Source organism: Pollachius pollachius (genome assembly GCF_949987615.1).
Source record: "Pollachius pollachius genome assembly, chromosome: 7".
NCBI lineage: Eukaryota > Metazoa > Chordata > Actinopteri > Gadiformes > Gadidae > Pollachius > Pollachius pollachius.
In genome coordinates, this window is record NC_136940.1 from 27201560 (window position 1) to 27219136 (window position 17577).

Here is a 17577-nt window from a genome sequence, read left to right on the forward strand (position 1 = left end):
TGACCTGACCAGTAGAGCATTGGCCGTACCAGTAGAGCACTGACCTGACCAGTAGAGCACTGGCCGTACTAGTAGAGCACTGACCTTACCAGTAGAGCATTGGCCGTACCAGTAGAGCCCTGGCCGTACCAGTAGAGCACTGACCTTACCAGTAGAGCACTGGTCGTACCAGTAGAGCATTGGCCGTACCAGTAGAGAACTGGCCGTACCAGTAGAGCATTGGCCGTACCAGTAGAGCATTGGCCGTACCAGTAGAGAACTGGCCGTACCAGTAGAGCATTGGCCGTACCAGTAGAGCATTGGCCGTACCAGTAGAGCACTGGCCGTACCAGTAGAGCACTGACCTTACCATTAGAGCATTGGCCGTACCAGTAGAGCACTGGCCGTACCAGTAGAGCACTGACCTTACCAGTAGAGCATTGGCCGTACCAGTAGAGCACTGGCCGTACCAGTAGAGCATTTGCCGTACCAGTAGAGCACTGACCTTACCAGTAGAGCACTGGCCGTACCAGTAGAGCACTGGCCGTACCAGTAGAGCACTGACCTTACCAGTAGAGCATTGGCCGTACCAGTAGAGCACTGGCCGTACCAGTAGAGCACTGACCTTCCCAGTAGAGCATTGGCCGTACCAGTAGAGCACTGACCTTACCAGTAGAGCATTGGCCGTACCAGTAGAGCATTGGCCGTACCAGTAGAGCACTGACCTTACCAGTAGAGCATTGGCCGTACCAGTAGAGCATTGGCCGTACCAGTAGAGCACTGACCTTACCAGTAGAGCATTGGCCGTACCAAATCATGTGGTTTAGTAGATCTGCACCACACAAATGATCATCACAGATTTATATAACAACACATAGGTTTCAACACGCTCTGTATTTGAAGGCCTGCGTGAGGTACCAGAATACACATCATTCATGTATCATAAATAAAAACGGTCATGTTGTTGCATTATCTTTTTATGTTAAATGTCTACAGTTTTATATCTTGAACTCCTGATTTGCATCCCGTTGCGAACCAACGGGATGCAACGAGTCTGGTCCACTTAAAGCCACGACCAGACTCGTTCTACTGGGTCTTCTAGCTTAGGCCACTGAAGGCATTAGCCTTAAGTGGCTTGGACCGCCGGAATACGTTGGTAGGACTGATGGCTGATGCATTGTAGCTTTGTTTTTGTCAGTAAGACTTTAATTTGGACTACCTTCGAGTCAACACTAAAAATTATTATTTGACCTCATCTCGGTGGCTAGATGCAGTCTATACAAGGCTTGTAACCAGTCGTTATGCTTCATACTGGTGCGTTTCTCTTGTAATTGCTCAACCACCAGACCCACATATGCATCGGTCGTGAGGAAGTGTGCACGTCTGTGCAGTGATGGTGGATGGAGCAGTCGGGGCCGGGGACGAGCACGTAGGCTGCCAGATGCGTACGCGCGTTCTCTACCCTCCCTGATCGTGTTTTAGCTTGCATGCCCTTATATGGAGGACGGCCCTGTGGTGTGAGCACATCCAACCAATCGGGTGTCTGTGGAATGTCTCTCGGGGTGGGGGGGAGAAGTGGTAGGGAGGCTGGGCTCTGGGTGGGGCTTCAGAGGAGGAACCAGACCGACGAGGTTTGGGCTTCAGGGGTGGAACCAGACCGACCAGCCGAGCTTGAGGCTGTGGACCTGGGTGGGGCTTGAGAGGAGGAACCAAGCCGACCAGCCTGAAGATGAATGATGTTCCACAGTGTACACGGAGTGTAGATGTTAGCTTATCCCTCTCCTAGCGGCCGGATCCATAGCAGTCTACCGGGGCAGAAAGACCTTCAATAAACTGGACCAGATTATTCTTCAGATTTACACACTCAACAATGCAATGTAAGTACATTATTAAACACACATATGCTGGTAGATAAAGCTCTTATTATTAGTCACATACATGATGGACTGGTACATCCAGATCTTCAGCTGGCGGTCTGGTGGCTCTGGCTAGTATCGGATAGGCGTGGAAACGAGATTGGAGTCAAACGACACGTGTGCTCCATAATATTGAGGTTTAACGGACTAGATGTTATGATCTCATGTGTTATTACAGTATACCAGTGGATTCAATCAGCAGACTCAGCGCACCGTCATGAGTCTGTCGCATGCGGTGTTGGTTCCCAGGGTGGAGCCGGTCAGCCCTAGAGGTGTATGTGTAGAGGTGTCACAAGAGAAGTGAAGGTTAATGTTTGGTGAGACCAGAGGACCACAGGACCCTGTGGTGGTAATGGAGGTCTACCACTTGTACAATGCTCTACCAGTAGCATTGTACAAGAAGCCTCCCCAGCCTGTAGCTGGGTCTCAGTCTCCTGAAGCTGGATTCTGAATGATAAGAATGATGTATACCAACATCAGTATTCTAACTCGGACAGCACAGAAACGGGTTCGGGGTCCAGCGCTGGTTGGTCGCTGGAGGAGGAGGGACAGACACATGGAACTATTGAGTGATGAGCGCCGTTTGGGGGTATTTACATATTGGGGTGTGGTGATATTGTGATCGGGAGGAATACCTTTCCTTACTCCAGGACCGATCCTGATTTGGGTGGAGGGATGGTGGAGGCAGTGAAGGTCGTATGCTAGTGCCTTGTTTTAACGCACAACATAATATGAACATTACCAACATAACCACTGAGCTCCATGCTCTAGAAAAGAGCCTTCCAAAGCGGCTCTTGTTCTGCTTGGGTCATGAGCTCATTCAGTGGCCATTGCTGTTTCATTTTCAACGCTTCGGCAAAGCTACCACTGGACCCCCATGGGGGCGTGGGGAACACAGGAAGAGCAGCTTTCCTGTTTCTCTGAGCAGTAGGCTGCCTTTGCAGACAGAATTGTCAGAGACTTGAGGATCCTAGAGCCATAAAGACCATGTCAGCACAAAGCTTCTTCAGTAACATGTGATGAACATATATATTTGGTATTTTCTGATACGGCTATGGTGGCCTTGATCTGCACGCTGCTTGGACATCGAGGGGCCTTCACAAGTAAACATAAATCAGAGCCATGCCCCTAACCCTATGGTCATGTGGTCTGGCTGGTCATGTGACCTTAGAACCTGAGCTCAGAAAAGGGAGAGAGCAGTGAGATGTGTCATGTGTGTTTTGTTAGCCAGTAATAGTAATTATTTACTATAGTAACCTGATTTTCTGCCACATAGAAACCTCTGCAATGGCTATACAAGCAGCGCTGTCTCACTCGGTGTAACCGACTTGAGACCTTTCTAGACATCGTGAGGCGGCGATCTTGAGGCTTGGTTTACCTCACAAGTTTCTCCAGAACAGCAGTCCCTCACAAACCTCCTCAGCCTCAGCGACCTCCACCCGGAGAGCACCCAGCGCTGAGGGCTCCGTCAGGGTGACTGACTGCAGCTGCAGCTGCTGGGAGGAAGCAGAAGGGACATAAAATGGCTGCCTTGTTAGCGATGTGCGATAAGATCCCATGTGGAGGCCGTGCTGTCGGCGAGGGAGTGACGGGAGCTACCTTGTCTTATCAAGGTTAGGGGTCTAGGTAGGAAGACCCCCAAACAGCCGTCCTTCAGAAGACTTCCCTTTGCCTGCTGTTAGCTGCCAGTGTTTTACAGTGTTTTACAACTTTCGGTATGTACCCAGTGATCACTTTTTTACCTGCTGGTTTGTGCAAATATAGAATCATTGCCAGCAACTCAATGTATGAAATACATCACTCTGGCCAAGAAATGTGATCCAGCGACTCAGAATGGTTGTGGTGCGGTCCAAGAGGTCAACTGCCTCAATCCTGATCTCCCGATAGACATGTGTTCATGCACAACAACAACAATCTCCAGAGTGGAATGACGCGGGACAAATGGAAAGGGAGCAGCGGCTGTGTGGGAAGAAGGCCTCATTGAGGAGAGGTCAGAGGAGAACAACCCCTGGTTCAGAGGAAGGTGGCTCCTCCAGCAGTGATGTGTGACGCCAGCTCTGGAGAGCCTCTCCCTACGCACAGCCTCTCAAGCCGATAGAGCCCTTTCATTGGCTGGTGGTGGAACATGAGGCTAAGCAGGAATGTGTAGAAGCAAATGCAAGCTGTCCTAACCACATGGAGCAGAACCTCTATGGAAGGTTTCATCTTCTTCAGTCCATACGGTGTAGAACTGAAGCTGCTCTGGGGGCCGGCCAAGTATCAGAAGGGAACCTCCTCTTATATTTTCAAGGTAGATGACAGTGTGTCTTATTTCCTCAATCCCCCCAACCTCCATATCAACCAGGTCATTGTTTTGGGAAGTACGTGGTTCTATTTCCCCTCTGCCGGTTGTGACTGCTGAGCCATGATAGGCTACTGCCACAATGGATGGACAGGACACGCCTGGTATTTGTTTTAGATAAACAGTTTAACGGCAGCCCGGCCTGGGGGCGGTTAGCGACCGGGTTCCAGGGTGGACCAGAGCGCTGTGCTGTGAGTTTGGGGTTTGGGGAGGATTCCTGTGAGCTGTTCTGATAAGAACGCCCCGACAGTGAATACGTGTTTATGTTGTACTAATGGAAGGCTCTGTAATCCTGTTAGCTCTATTAATGATATCGGTCGTCAAGAAAGTGGTGGATAATATGTCGCTGCCGTGTTTCACGTAGTGAATCATTACTATTACATCATGGGAGAAATAGACGAGCTTTTCCCTCCGTAGCGCTAGATAGTTGGTGTAGTCTGTCTGTGTGGACACTAGAGCTCCAAAGGAGCAGCATCACTGTGCTCCTTCCTCCTGGTCCTTTCCCTGGCCCTCACCCTGTGACCTGGCCAGCACCACCCTGCTGTCAGTCTTGTGCCGGAGCGTCTGTTGATCACATGATGGGTGGTGGACGAGAACCTCTGGGGCGGACTGCATTTCGCAGGGTAGGGTTGTCTCCCGAGCCTGTGTGCAAATCTTACATCTATATCTGGGTATACAGACCGGTACGGGAGTAGCCTACCCTGTGTGGGTGAATGTTGGTTTGTGTTGGCCGTTGTTGACCCGCTGACGTTTCCTCCTGACCCAGTGACCGTGTGCGAGCCCGCTGATACGTCCTCGGCTGTGGCCATGGACCCCCAACAGCAGGCTGGCCCCAACCAGGCCTCCTGTAAGGCCCCTGAGTCTGGGGCCTCGCTGGACGACCTCACAACAGACACCAACAAGTAGGAGACCCTAACGCAATACTGCAATACTGCAATACTAAGTAACAATACTTCAATACTAAGTAACAATACTTTAATACTAAGTAACAATACTGCAATACTAAGTAACAATACTGCAATACTAAGTAACAATACTGCAATACTAAGTAACAATACTGCAATACTAAGTAACAATACTGCAATACTAAATAACCATACTAACTAACAATACTACAATACTAACTAACACTACTACAATACTAACTAATAATACTGCTAATGCACAAACATCGACATCATGTCTAATAACCGTGTGTGTGTGTGTGTGTGTGTGTGTGTGTGTGTGTGTGTCCTCCCTTTAGTGAATCCTCCGAGGAGGAATCGGCAGGAGAAAGTGAAGAACAGATCAGAGATGGTAAAAACATCGCCATCACCACCTCCAACACAGAAAGAGGTCAGTGGTGAATAACTACATACACACACACACACACACACACACACACACACACACACACACACACACACACACACACACACACACACACACACACACACACTAGCTGGCATATATACTTGAACAAGGAATTTGGAGGGTAAAATGTGCTTTACTGTTATTGTTTCTACTTGATTTTTGAAATCCAGAGTAACCATTACAAAGCCAACTAGTGACCTGGGTTAAAGCCAACTATTGACCTGTGTTAAAGCCAACTAGTGACCTGGGTTAAAGCCAACTAGTGTCCTGGGTTAAAGCCAACTAGTGTCCTGGGTTAAAGCCAACTAGTGTCCTGGGTTAAAGCCAACTAGTGTCCTGGGTTAAAGCCAACTAGTGTCCTGGGTTAAAGCCAACTAGTGGGCTGTATTAAGCATCAAATCTGCTGAACTGTTCTTGACTCCTTGAGGGTAAGCGGAAGCCAGCAAAACTTCCACTCGGCTGCCAGTAAAACCTCCTCTTCCTGAATTCCCAGAAACTAGCGAGTTTCTGGCCAACCTCCCTAACCCTCAGCCATAACTCTTTCTGTGACCTCCACATGGACCTTTGACTATACTTTTTTGAGCTTAGTGTCACACTTCTACCAAGATGAAAATAAATAATAATAGGTAACAGGAGTGTGTGTCCACACTCTCATTATTTCTGGGGCGATGGAGAAGCTGGTTTTGGTTATATATACAACCCTGTATGTTTTTTTGAAAGTAAACAGCATTGAGACGGAGCAACACTGATCAAAGGCTCAATGTGTCACTCTCTGCAGGTTCGCTAAGGTGTAAAATGTTGGCTACACTTCATATTTCTTCTTATTTTCTTTTTTATGGTGTTCACATCCAACTGTGGATGATGATAGCGTCCAAATGCTTTGACTAAAGCTCTACTCTAGTAGAACGGTAAAACCTCCTACCCCATGGCTCACTAGCTCAGCTGTACAGGCAGTCCAAGTGGGTTTTCTGAGCACTAGTTTATAACCTAGTTATCGCTAGTTGATATCCTAGTTATCAATAGTTGATAACCCAAAGTGAGCAGCAGCTTGATTGTAAACATCAACATGTGTGGAGGGCGGGCCTTCTTAAGGCCACCTGAGTGAACCCGCCTCATTGGTCCTCCTGAGTGAACCCGCCTCATTGGTCCTCCTGAGTGAACCCGCCTCATTGGTCCTCCTGAGTGAACCCGCCTCATTGGTCCTCCTGAGTGAACCCACCTCATTGGTCCTCCTGAGTGAACCCACCTCATTGGTCCTCCTGAGTGAACCCGCCTCATTGGTCCTCCTGAGTGAACCCGCCTCATTGGTCCTCCTGAGTGAACCCGCCTCATTGGTCCTCCTGAGTGAACCCGCCCCCCTGTCCTCCTCAGCGACCACGCGGCGCCCGGACTCCCTCTCGGTGGTGGCGGCGGGAGGCTCCGCCCTCTGGACCTGCCAGCGTGACGGCGAGGTGACGCTGAGGACGGGCGAGTCCGGGATGGCCGCCGAGACTCCGCTCACCGTCAACCAGATGTTCGCCGCCTCAGTGGAGCGTTTCCCCGACCTCACGGCGCTCAGCTGGAAGGACGGCGAGCAGCGGCAGATCCTCACCTGGAGAGAGTATTACCAGAGCTGCCGCGCGGCTGCACGCGGCTTCCTCAAGGTACGGCCCCATCCAGCCACGGCCCCAGGCCACACACTCCTACCAGGGGGGCCCCGGGGAGGAGGTCCCCCAGGGGAGGAGGAGGGTCCCCCAGGGGAGGAGGGTCCCCCAGGGGAGGAGCAGGGTCCCCCAGGGGAGGGTCCCCACTCCCCCCCAGGGGAGGATTGGGTGGACCTCTTTCTTGGACCTGAAGCAGCGTTTAGCTCTCAGATGGAAAGGGGAGCAGGGTTATCTTTGGACTTAGCAGGGAGAGGAGTAGAAGCAATACTTTTGTAAAAAAAACATTCTCCAAATTTTACTTTTACTTTTACTTTGTGAAATGTTTGCCACGCCTTTACTCCGGTCTTGCATATCGTAGTCAGCTTGAAACAATCCACTTCATATCGTAGTCAGCTTGAAACAATCCACTTCATATCGTAGTCAGTTTGAAACAATCCACTTCATATCGTAATCAGCTAGAAACAATCCACTTCATATCGTAGTCAGCTAGAAACAATCCACTTCATATCGTAGTCAGCTAGAAACAATCCACTTCATATCGTAGTCAGCTAGAAACAATCCACTTCATATCGTAGTCAGCTAGAAACAATCCACTTCATATCGTAGTCAGCTAGAAACAATCCACTTCTGTAAGTGGTCTACATCAGCCTCGCTGACAAGCATGACGCAGGACTGGCCCATGATTCCAAGCAGACAGACAGACAAGGCAGAAAAACATACACACATACACAAACACACAGCTGTTTGTTCACAAACAACCAAAATCACAACAGGTCATTGTGCACACAAGCACTGACTAAGGCACACACCATGCTCCCACTCTGGAGCAGGGCAGGACTTCACTCTGGGTCTGTCTGATCGCAGGCTGCGGGTTTGGCAGAGGTTCTATTCAGCCTTTAACCATCACTGCAGGGTGTGGGGTTTGCATGATGTCACATTCAGCCTACTATACTCTACTCTACTCTACTCTACTCTACTATACTCTACTATACTATACTATATTATGCCGACCCGTTTGGAATACTGTTGGAGTTTCTTCTGCCACAGAAACTGCAGGTTGAAATTCAGGATCTTATATTTCTATTTGAACGATATTTCTATTTGACCGACCTGCCAGGGTTGGTCATGTTGACCACCAACAAGGTCGACACGCGGTCCACCTCGTCTGTTCTGAGGCTGACAGAGGGTATTCTGGGTAATGAGTCTGTACTGAGGCTGACAGAGGGTATTCTGGGTAATGAGTCTGTACTGAGGCTGACAGAAGGGCTTCTGGGTAATGAGTCTGTTCTGAGGCTGACAGAGGGTATTCTGGGTAATGAGTCTGTACTGAGGCTGACAGAAGGGCTTCTGGGTAATGAGGCTGACAGAAGGGGTTCTGGGTAATGAGTCTGTACTGAGGATGACAGAGGGTATTCTGGGTAATGATGTTCTCATCTCCTAGCTGGGCCTGGAGCGTTACCACGGCGTTGGCATCCTGGGCTTCAACTCCGCTGAGTGGTTTATCGCTGACATCGGGGCCATTTTGGCAGGGTGAGTGTCTTCTTGTTGTGTGTGTTGTGTATGTGTGTTTGTGTATGTGTTGTTTGTGTGTGTGGCTCCTGTCCGCCCCCCCTCTCTGCCGCTCTCCTGTTAAACACTGACGGTTAAGATGGCCCAGGGTCTATGGGGTGTTCTCCGTTCCCCTCGGGGGGGCAGTAACATCAGCCGTCACATCGGGACCAGAAGTCCTTCAGTCATTCTGTTGTGGAGCTGAAACTGGGACTCGTACAAAGCCACAGGAATCATCCGTTGGTAATTAACTTACATTGATGTGTGTGTGTGTGTTTCGTAGTGGCTTCGGCGTTGGCATCTACACCACCAACTCGGCCGAGGCCTGCCAGTACGTGGCGGACAACTGCAAGGCCAACGTCATCGTGGTGGAGAACAACAAACAGCTGCAGAAGATCTTACAGGTGAGCGAAGAATCTCTAGTGTCTGTGTCTAGATGTGTTCAGGTGCGTGTGTGTGTGTGTGTGTGTGTGTGTGTGCAACCTAGGTTTCATACTAACATAGATAATCAATCTTGCACGCAGTTTGACAACATCGATCACACACACAATGTGGGGGCGGGGCCAAAGCCGTAGTCCTTGAGTTCCGACCTCAGCAGTAGCTGTGCAGGACGGACCACATTCTTGTCTCAAAGTGCCACTCAGGAATTTATCTTTAGGGTTCAGTTTCGGTTTGTGTCTGCTCTCCCAGGTCCAGGATCAGCTGCCCCACCTTAAGGCCATCATCCAATACAAAGACGAGCTCAAGGAGAAGAGGCCAAACGTGTACACGGTAAAGGCTGTGTGGCTGTACATACCTTCACAACTCTGCATACAGCATGCTCAATAGTTATTCAGGGTGTGGACATATCACATCTTGTTTCTTGAATGATTTAGATTCCATTGATTAGAAGGCTTTCTTTATCCCGGATTAGAGGATTAGATAAAATGTAATGACTTAAATGTCTCTAAATGCCCTCATCTTCCTCTTGTTCTGTAGTCTTCCTAGAGACGGTGTTCTGATGGTTGTCTGGTTCTTTCAGTGGGCAGAGTTCATGGCCCTGGGCCGCGATGAGCCCGACACTCTGCTGGACAGCATCATCTCCAGTCAGAAGCCCAACCAGTGCTGCACCCTCATCTACACCTCGGGAACCACGGGCCAGCCCAAAGGAGTCATGCTGAGCCACGATAACGTGAGTAGACCCAGCGCATCCCCAAGGTCCTCCTCAGGCTAACCTAGCCTTTAATTTAGCCCTTAACCTAGCCCTTAACCTAGCCCAACGTAAGCCGTGGTTGGCTTGCTGTAAATGCACAGTCTCACTGCCGCCGGGGTCACAGAGTCTGTCTTGACTGGGAGCCCTTAAGGGTTCATGATTCATTGTCTTGTAACATGCGACATACCATAATTCATCTGGAACATCTTCACCTATAGCACACAACCTTCAGCTACTGCAACCGGTTCTCCTGTCCCTGTAGGGGGCCGCAGGGATCCAGTAATAGCTGTGGAAGGGTGAGGAACGAGTGGTGTGTTAGTGACTAGATTGAGACACATGAACCCATGCTCTCTCTCTCTCTCTCTCTCTCTCTCACTACCCCCCTCTCTCTCTCTCTCTCTCTATCTCTCTCTCTCTCGCTCTCTCTCTACCCCCCCTTCTCTCTCTCTCTCTGTCTCTGTCTCTCTCTCTCTCTGTGTCTCTCTCTCTCTGTCTCTGTCTCTCTTTCTCTCTCTCTCTCTGTCTCTCTCTCTCTCCCTACCCCCCCCCCCCCCTCTCTCTCTCTCTCTCTCCTCACAGCTCACCTGGACGGCGGGCGCCACCTGCCGCCACGTGGGCCTGACGGACGCCACCCAGTCCCAGGAGGTGGTGGTTAGCTATCTGCCCCTCAGCCACATCGCCGCCCAGATGGTGGACATCTGGGTCACCATGAAGGTGGGCGGGGCCACCTACTTCGCCCAGCCAGATGCTCTGAAGGTGAGGCGGCCTTCGTGTTGGACCGTGGTCATTCATGTGTCGGGACAACGGTTGGAAGGATCAGTCTGGGAGCTTCTGCACCAATCGGGATCAGTCTGGGAGCTTCTGCACCAATGGGGATCAGTCTGGGAGCTTCTGCACCAATAGGGATCAGTCTGGGAGCTTCTGCACCAATAGGGATCAGTCTGGGAGCTTCTGCACCAATGGGGATCAGTCTGGGAGCTTCTGCACCAATGGGGATCAGTCTGGGAGCTTCTGCACCAATAGGGATCAGTCTGGGAGCTTCTGCACCAATAGGGATCAGTCTGGGAGCTTCTGCACCAATAGGGATCAGTCTGGGAGCTTCTGCACCAATAGGGATCAGTCTGGGAGCTTCTGCACCAATAGGGATCAGTCTGGGAGCTTCTGCAACACTTCCCAGGCTGGACGTCCTCCTCTGTTGTCTGGTGAAACTCTGAAGCACGTTGCGATCAACGTGGCAGAGGGCCAGCGGGGGTCTGTAACGGGGGTCTGTAACGGGGGTCTAAGGGCGGTCTAACGGGGGTCTAAGGGGGGTCTAACGGGGGTCTTCTTTCCAGGGCTCGCTGGTGCTCACGCTGAAGGAGGTGCGACCCACAGCCTTCATGGGCGTGCCGCGCGTCTGGGAGAAGATGCAGGAGAAGATGAAGTCGGTGGGCGCCAAGTCGTCCACCCTGACGCGGAAGGTAGCGTCCTGGGCCAAGGAGGTGGGCCTTCAGACCAACCTCAGCAAGATGAACCAGTACGTAGCCGGCCCCCTGGTGACATGTTACCGTCCTCTTGAACTAAGATCACTGACTCCTAAACCACCCCACACACACTTCCATGTGTATTTCATTTGAAAGAGCTTTCTGGTACAGGAGCAAAACAAGAAGGATCCAATCTCAACCTTGTTATTATGTGATGGGGTTGGACCATCCCATAATAACCCTGATATGACCCTAACCCTGTCAGGACCGGAGCAGCCGGGCGTTCTCCGCTCAACTACCGGCTGGCCAAGAAGCTGGTGTTCAAGAAGGTGCGCAAGGCGCTGGGTCTGGACCGCTGCCTGCGCTGCTACACGGGCGCGGCGCCCATCACCAAGGACACGCTGCAGTTCTTCCTCAGCCTGGACGTGCCGCTCTACGAGCTGTACGGGATGAGCGAGAGCTCTGGCCCGCACACCATCTCGCTGCCCGACGCCTTCCGGCTCACCAGGTCTCCAGACACGCTCTCTCTCGCTCCCTCTCTCGCTCTCGCTCTAGCTCTTTCTGGCTCTCTCCATCCCTCTCTTTCTCTCTTCCCTCTCCCTCCCCGCCTCTCTCTCTTTCCGTTTCTCAGTCATTTCTTTGAGGTTCCAAAATGGATCTTTAGGCTAAAAGCTCAAATCTATCTGCTGTTGGCTGCTGGCCAGTTCTAAAATAGGAGCCTGTCTCCTTCCTTCTCTCTCTATCCTGTCTCTCTGTCTCTCTCTCTCTGCTTCTCTCTCTCTCTCTCTTCTTCTCTATTCTTCCTGTGAGCTATGAGGACCCCTAGTAGACAGAGATATACTGTATTTCCCCCGGCCTTGTCCCCACAGTGATGTAGACTGCACTGGCATTAGATGGGTGGAAATACTTTAGTAAGAAGACTCACATCACACCTCTCCCTGCCTCCCTGCCTCCCTCCCCCCCCCCCCCCCCCCCCTCCCTCCCCTCCCCTGGGCAGCTGTGGGAAGGAGATTGAAGGCTGCAAAACGAAGATCCACAACCCAGACTTGGAGGGCATTGGGGAGATCTGCTTCTGGGGGCGCCACCTGTTCATGGGGTACCTGAACCAGTACGAGCGCACCGAGGAGGCGCTGGACGCAGAGGGCTGGCTGCACTCGGGCGACCTGGGGAAGCACGACGACAACGACTTCCTCTTCATCACCGGGCGCATCAAAGGTAACGGAGCAGCCAATAGGAGGCCAGCTCGAATCTGTGTTGACAGGCAGTTTGATTTCCTGGAGGCGGGGTCTGTGAGTGCGTAGGAGACTCCCAGCGAACACAAACTCTATTATATAATTAACATCAGGATAAATGTACCCTATAATCATCCTGGACACCAGTGTTTATGGGTTAGATGGTGGGGTTAGATGTTAGGGTTATATGGTGGGGTTATATGGTGGGGTTAGATGTTACGGTTAGATGTTAGGGTTAGATGTTGGGGTTAGATGTTGGGGTTAGATGTTGGGGTCAGATGTTAGGGTTAGATGATGGTGTTAGATGTTAGGGTTAGATGTTGGGGTTAGATGTTAGGGTTAGATGTTAGGGTTAGATGTTGGGGTTAGATGTTGGGGTTAGATGTTGGGGTCAGATGTTAGGGTGAGATGATGGTGTTAGATGTTAGGGTTATATGTTGGGGTCAGATGTTGGGGTTAGATGTTAGGGTTAGATGATGGGGTTAGATGTTAGGGTTAGATGATGGCGTTAGATTTTAGGGTTAGATGATGGGGTTAGATGTTTGGGTCAGATGTTGGGGTTAGATGTTAGGGTTAGATGATGGCGTTAGATTTTAGGGTTAGATGATGGGGTTAGATGTTAGGGTTAGATGATGGCGTTAGATGTTAGGGTTAGATGATGGCGTTAGATGTTGGGTGTGTGACGCTGTGACGTCCTGTGGTGCAGAGCTCATCATCACGGCCGGAGGGGAGAACATCCCCCCGGTTCCCATCGAGGACGCGGTGAAGGGGATGGTGCCACTGGTCAGCAACGCCATGCTGATCGGGGACAAGAGGAAGTTCCTGTCCATGCTGCTCACCGTCAAGGTAACGAGACCCCGCCTCTTTTACCTTCTACTGCCAAGTGGGCCAAAACCCTTCATGATCTATGATCCATGCTTCTTCACCACAGCCATGGTAAATGAAAAGCCCGCAAATTAAATCATTGTAAACACTGACACCTGGTGGACAATATGGGAACTTAGTATCTGTTGAACAAAACCTTAATATTTCAATCTGTCAGCGTTGCTTTTGGCAAAAGTGGTCCAACGCGTGAAGGGATGAGGGCCGATGGTCCCCCAGGACTCTGGTACCTGAAGGGATGAGGGCCGATGGTCCTCCAGGACTCTGGTACCTGAAGGGATGAGGGCCGATGGTCCTCCAGGACTCTGGTACCTGAAGGGATGAGGGCCGATGGTCCTCCAGGACTCTGGTACCTGAAGGGATGAGGGCCGATGGTCCCCCAGGACTCTGGTACCTGAAGGGATGAGGGCCGATGGTCCTCCAGGACTCTGGTACCTGAAGGGATGAGGGCCGATGGTCCCCCAGGACTCTGGTACCTGAAGGGATGAGGGCCGATGGTCCTCCAGGACTCTGGTACCTGAAGGGATGAGGGCCGATGGTCCTCCAGGACTCTGGTACCTGAAGGGATGAGGGCCGATGGTCCTCCAGGACTATGGTACCTGAAGGGATGAGGGCCGATGGTCCTCCAGGACTCTGGTACCTGAAGGGATGAGGGCCGATGGTCCTCCAGGACTCTGGTACCTGAAGGGATGAGGGCCGATGGTCCTCCAGGACTCTGGTACCTGAAGGGATGAGGGCCGATGGTCCTCCAGGACTCTGGTACCTGAAGGGATGAGGGCCGATGGTCCTCCAGGACTCTGGTACCTGAAGGGATGAGGGCCGATGGTCCTCCAGGACTCTGGTACCTGAAGGGATGAGGGCCGATGGTCCCCCAGGACTCTGGTACCTGAAGGGATGAGGGCCTAGCCGATGTCCTCCAGATACCAGGACCCTGACCTATCATCTGATACATCTACCCCCCCGCCCAGTGCCTGCTGAACGAGGAGACGGGCGTGCCGACCGACGAGCTGACACCGGAGGCCGTGGAGGTGTGTACGCGTCTTGGCAGCTCCGCCACGCGCGTGTCCGAGGTGTGCGGCGGGCGCGACCGCGCCGTGCACGCCGCCATCCAGGAGGGCATCAACCGCGTCAATGAGCGCGCCACCTCCAACGCCCAGCGTGTCCAGAAGTGGGTGGTGCTCGACCGAGACTTCTCCGTCGTCGGGGGCGAGCTCGGTGAGTCGGTGGGGGCGGGGCTAGGAAAAAACATAACGACCTCTGACCCTGACTCCTCCTCTCTGGGTCGGTCCACTCCTCTCCTCAGAGGAGGGGACTCCTCCTCTCTGGGTCGGTCCACTCCTCTGGGACAGGGGAGGTGACTCCTCCTCTTGGGTCGGTCCACTCCTCTCCTCAGGGGAGGGGACTCCTCCTCTTGGGTCGGTCCACTCCTCTCCTCAGGTGAGGTGACTCCTCCTCTTGGGTCGGTCCACTCCTCTGGGACAGGGGAGGTGACTCCTCCTCTTGGGTCGGTCCACTCCTCTCCTCAGAGGAAGGGACTCCTCCTCTTGGGTCGGTCCACTCCTCTGGGACAGGGGAGGTGACTCCTCCTCTCTGGGTCGGTCCACTCCTCTCCTCAGGGGAGGGGACTCCTCCTCTTGGGTCGGTCCACTCCTCTGGGACAGGGGAGGTGACTCCTCCTCTTGGGTCGGTCCACTCCTCTCCTCAGGGGAGGGGACTCCTCCTCTTGGGTCGGTCCACTCCTCTCCTCAGGGGAGGGGACTCCTCCTCTTGGGTCGGTCCACTCCTCTGGGACAGGGGAGCAGAGCCATGTCTGCATGATGAGGCCGAAGTCTGTCCCCCGGGGACATCTTGGTGCAGGGTCCACCTAAGACATTAACATATTGCTGCAGTGTGTCCATATTTGTCTTGTAGTCGTAGACATTGAAAGGACCATAGTTGTTTTTCAGTGTTATAGTGTTGAAGGATCATTGGTTCAACATTCTTGCTAAAGACCTAGTATATAATTGTTTTTGTTGTCAAATGCTGCTCTAATGCTAGTAGGCAAAAGTAAAAATGAAAAATGGTCAGATTGAAACAGCTTGAGAATCCCTATTGATTGATTCCCTATGAACCTCTCTTTCTCCCTCTCTCTCTCTCTCCCTCCCTCCCTCTCTCTCTCTCCCCCTCCCTCCCCTCTCTCTCTCTCTCTCTCTCTCTCTCTCTCTCTCTCTCCCTCTCTCTCTCTCTCTCTCCCTCCCTCTCTCCCTCTCTCTCTCTCTCCCCCTCCCTCCCTCCCTCTTTCTCTCTCTCTCTCTCTCCCCCTCCTCTCTCTCTCTCTCTCTCTCTCTCTCTCTCTCTCTCTCAGGCCCTACCATGAAGCTGAGGAGGCCAGTGGTGATGAAGATGTATATGGAACAGATTGACAGTTTCTACAAAGAGGTGGCGACGCCCAGCACCCCCGACAACCCCCTGTCAAAATAAGAGCCCCCCCCAGTGACAGCTCACCAGCCCACAGAGGGAGCCAGAGGCCAAAGAAGGTGGATTCTTCTTAGCCCCCCCCACCATCCCCCCCCACCCGGAAGGTTATGAAGGAAAGATCCACAAGCCATAAAACCTATGGGATCTTTGTTGTTGTTGCTTTGTTTTTGTGTTTATTTTAAGTTATCCATAAGCTGAAGACAACTATTTATTTATTATTGTGGGGCGGTAATATCCTATAGATGAAGTAGTCACAGCTGTATGTAAGAATATACATTGTTTACTTAACTGTAACACTTGATTTGCTTGAGTATCCAAAAAAAAGAAAAGTTTTGGTTTTGTCCTTCAAAGCTTTACTCGCCAAAGTCCAAAACAATCTTACAGAGGCCAAATACGCTGATGCAAAAGATACCGTTAAAAACCTATTGAAACAAAGTAAATTGACAAATGTTTACATGTTTAACTGTGTTAACTGTTCTTAAGCATGTGTTAACTGGCCTTAAGCAGGAAGAGGGCATTTGGTGATACAGCACTGAGGAGATATATTGTTGTTCTATTTATTGCTTCTGTCTTACTGTTGTCCTCATGGCTCTGAAGAAACAGAGCCATGAAGTCTGTCTGTCAGGGAATTGGTAACGGTTTGGCCAGTTCAGGACGTTTAGCAATGTAACTGTTGGCATTCAGACTATACCCTTATGGTAAACCATTGAGGCTACACACACACACAAAGTACACAGTCAGAACCAGCCAGCAGCCTGTGTCTTATGTTTCAGATATGGGATGTGTGTATGCTGATTTTCTGCACATTGATATTACAACCCTATAGTGTGTGGTGTTCGAAAAGTCATTTTAATGATTATCATTCTGTGTAAAAAATTACTGTGATTTTGTTAAATATTGTATATATGTTTTTTTGTCTACATACTCAGCCTTTTCTCATGTTCTTGTTAATTTGATTGGGTTCATGTGGCGTGATCATCAGCTTTATGTTTCAGACCTGATGCTCTGAATCCTTTTATGGTGCACATAAGAATATTTAACGACATATGCGCATTTGCGATTCCTTGCTAATGGCGCTGTAAATGGCTTTACTTTCTTTGTTAATTCTTCCATTTGGAGGCCAACTAGACTTGGAAACGACTACAAAAGTCTTATAGAAAAGTGCTTATTTATCTGAGCATGGCCACATGAAGGCCGGAGCAGCTGGTCTAGCGAGGAGGAGCCCCAGAGGGAATGACGGCGACCCGAGCCGCAGGTAGTTAACTCTACGTTGAGCTCCAAACATATTGGACTCATGGAGCCGGTTCTGCCCGATCCTCTGGCCTTCTCAGATCAGAACGTGCATGTGACTGCAGCCGGAGGGCTTGTGGATCTATAGCTGCTGCTCAGCTTGAAGAAACATGCTGTGTGTGAACAATGTATAGCCGTACGCTATATAGATATATATATTAAAACGCATCTATAACCGACTGCTGTTGATTCATGTCTTTCTTTTGGCGTTCACATCTTAGTTTTGGTCTGCAAAACATTATTTCCACTATTGATGGTGGGTAACCATAACAGGATTGCAA

General features: G+C 51.0%; 1 protein-coding gene across 1 annotated transcript; it reads left to right on the forward strand.

The window, feature by feature from the left end:
- Positions 1-1642: 1642 nt before the first annotated feature.
- Positions 1643-17476, forward strand: acsbg2 (acyl-CoA synthetase bubblegum family member 2). Its single transcript, XM_079739593.1, has 15 exons — positions 1643-1856; positions 5003-5138; positions 5480-5571; positions 6961-7232; positions 8674-8762; positions 9064-9184; positions 9471-9551; positions 9802-9951; positions 10552-10728; positions 11307-11488; positions 11701-11943; positions 12433-12650; positions 13374-13513; positions 14518-14764; positions 15894-17476. The coding sequence occupies exons 1-15, from the start codon at positions 1850-1852 to the stop codon at positions 16007-16009; spliced, it is 2271 nt and encodes a 756-aa protein (XP_079595719.1). The 5' UTR covers positions 1643-1849; the 3' UTR covers positions 16010-17476.
- The last annotated feature ends 101 nt before the right edge of the window (positions 17477-17577 follow it).

Bases quoted from the DNA above. Each gene is read 5' to 3' on its own strand.
- acsbg2 (XM_079739593.1), top strand. The intron at 7,233-8,673 runs GTACGGCCCCAT...CTCATCTCCTAG, and splicing joins CTGCACGCGGCTTCCTCAAG to CTGGGCCTGGAGCGTTACCA. The intron at 9,952-10,551 runs GTGAGTAGACCC...CTCTCCTCACAG, and splicing joins TCATGCTGAGCCACGATAAC to CTCACCTGGACGGCGGGCGC.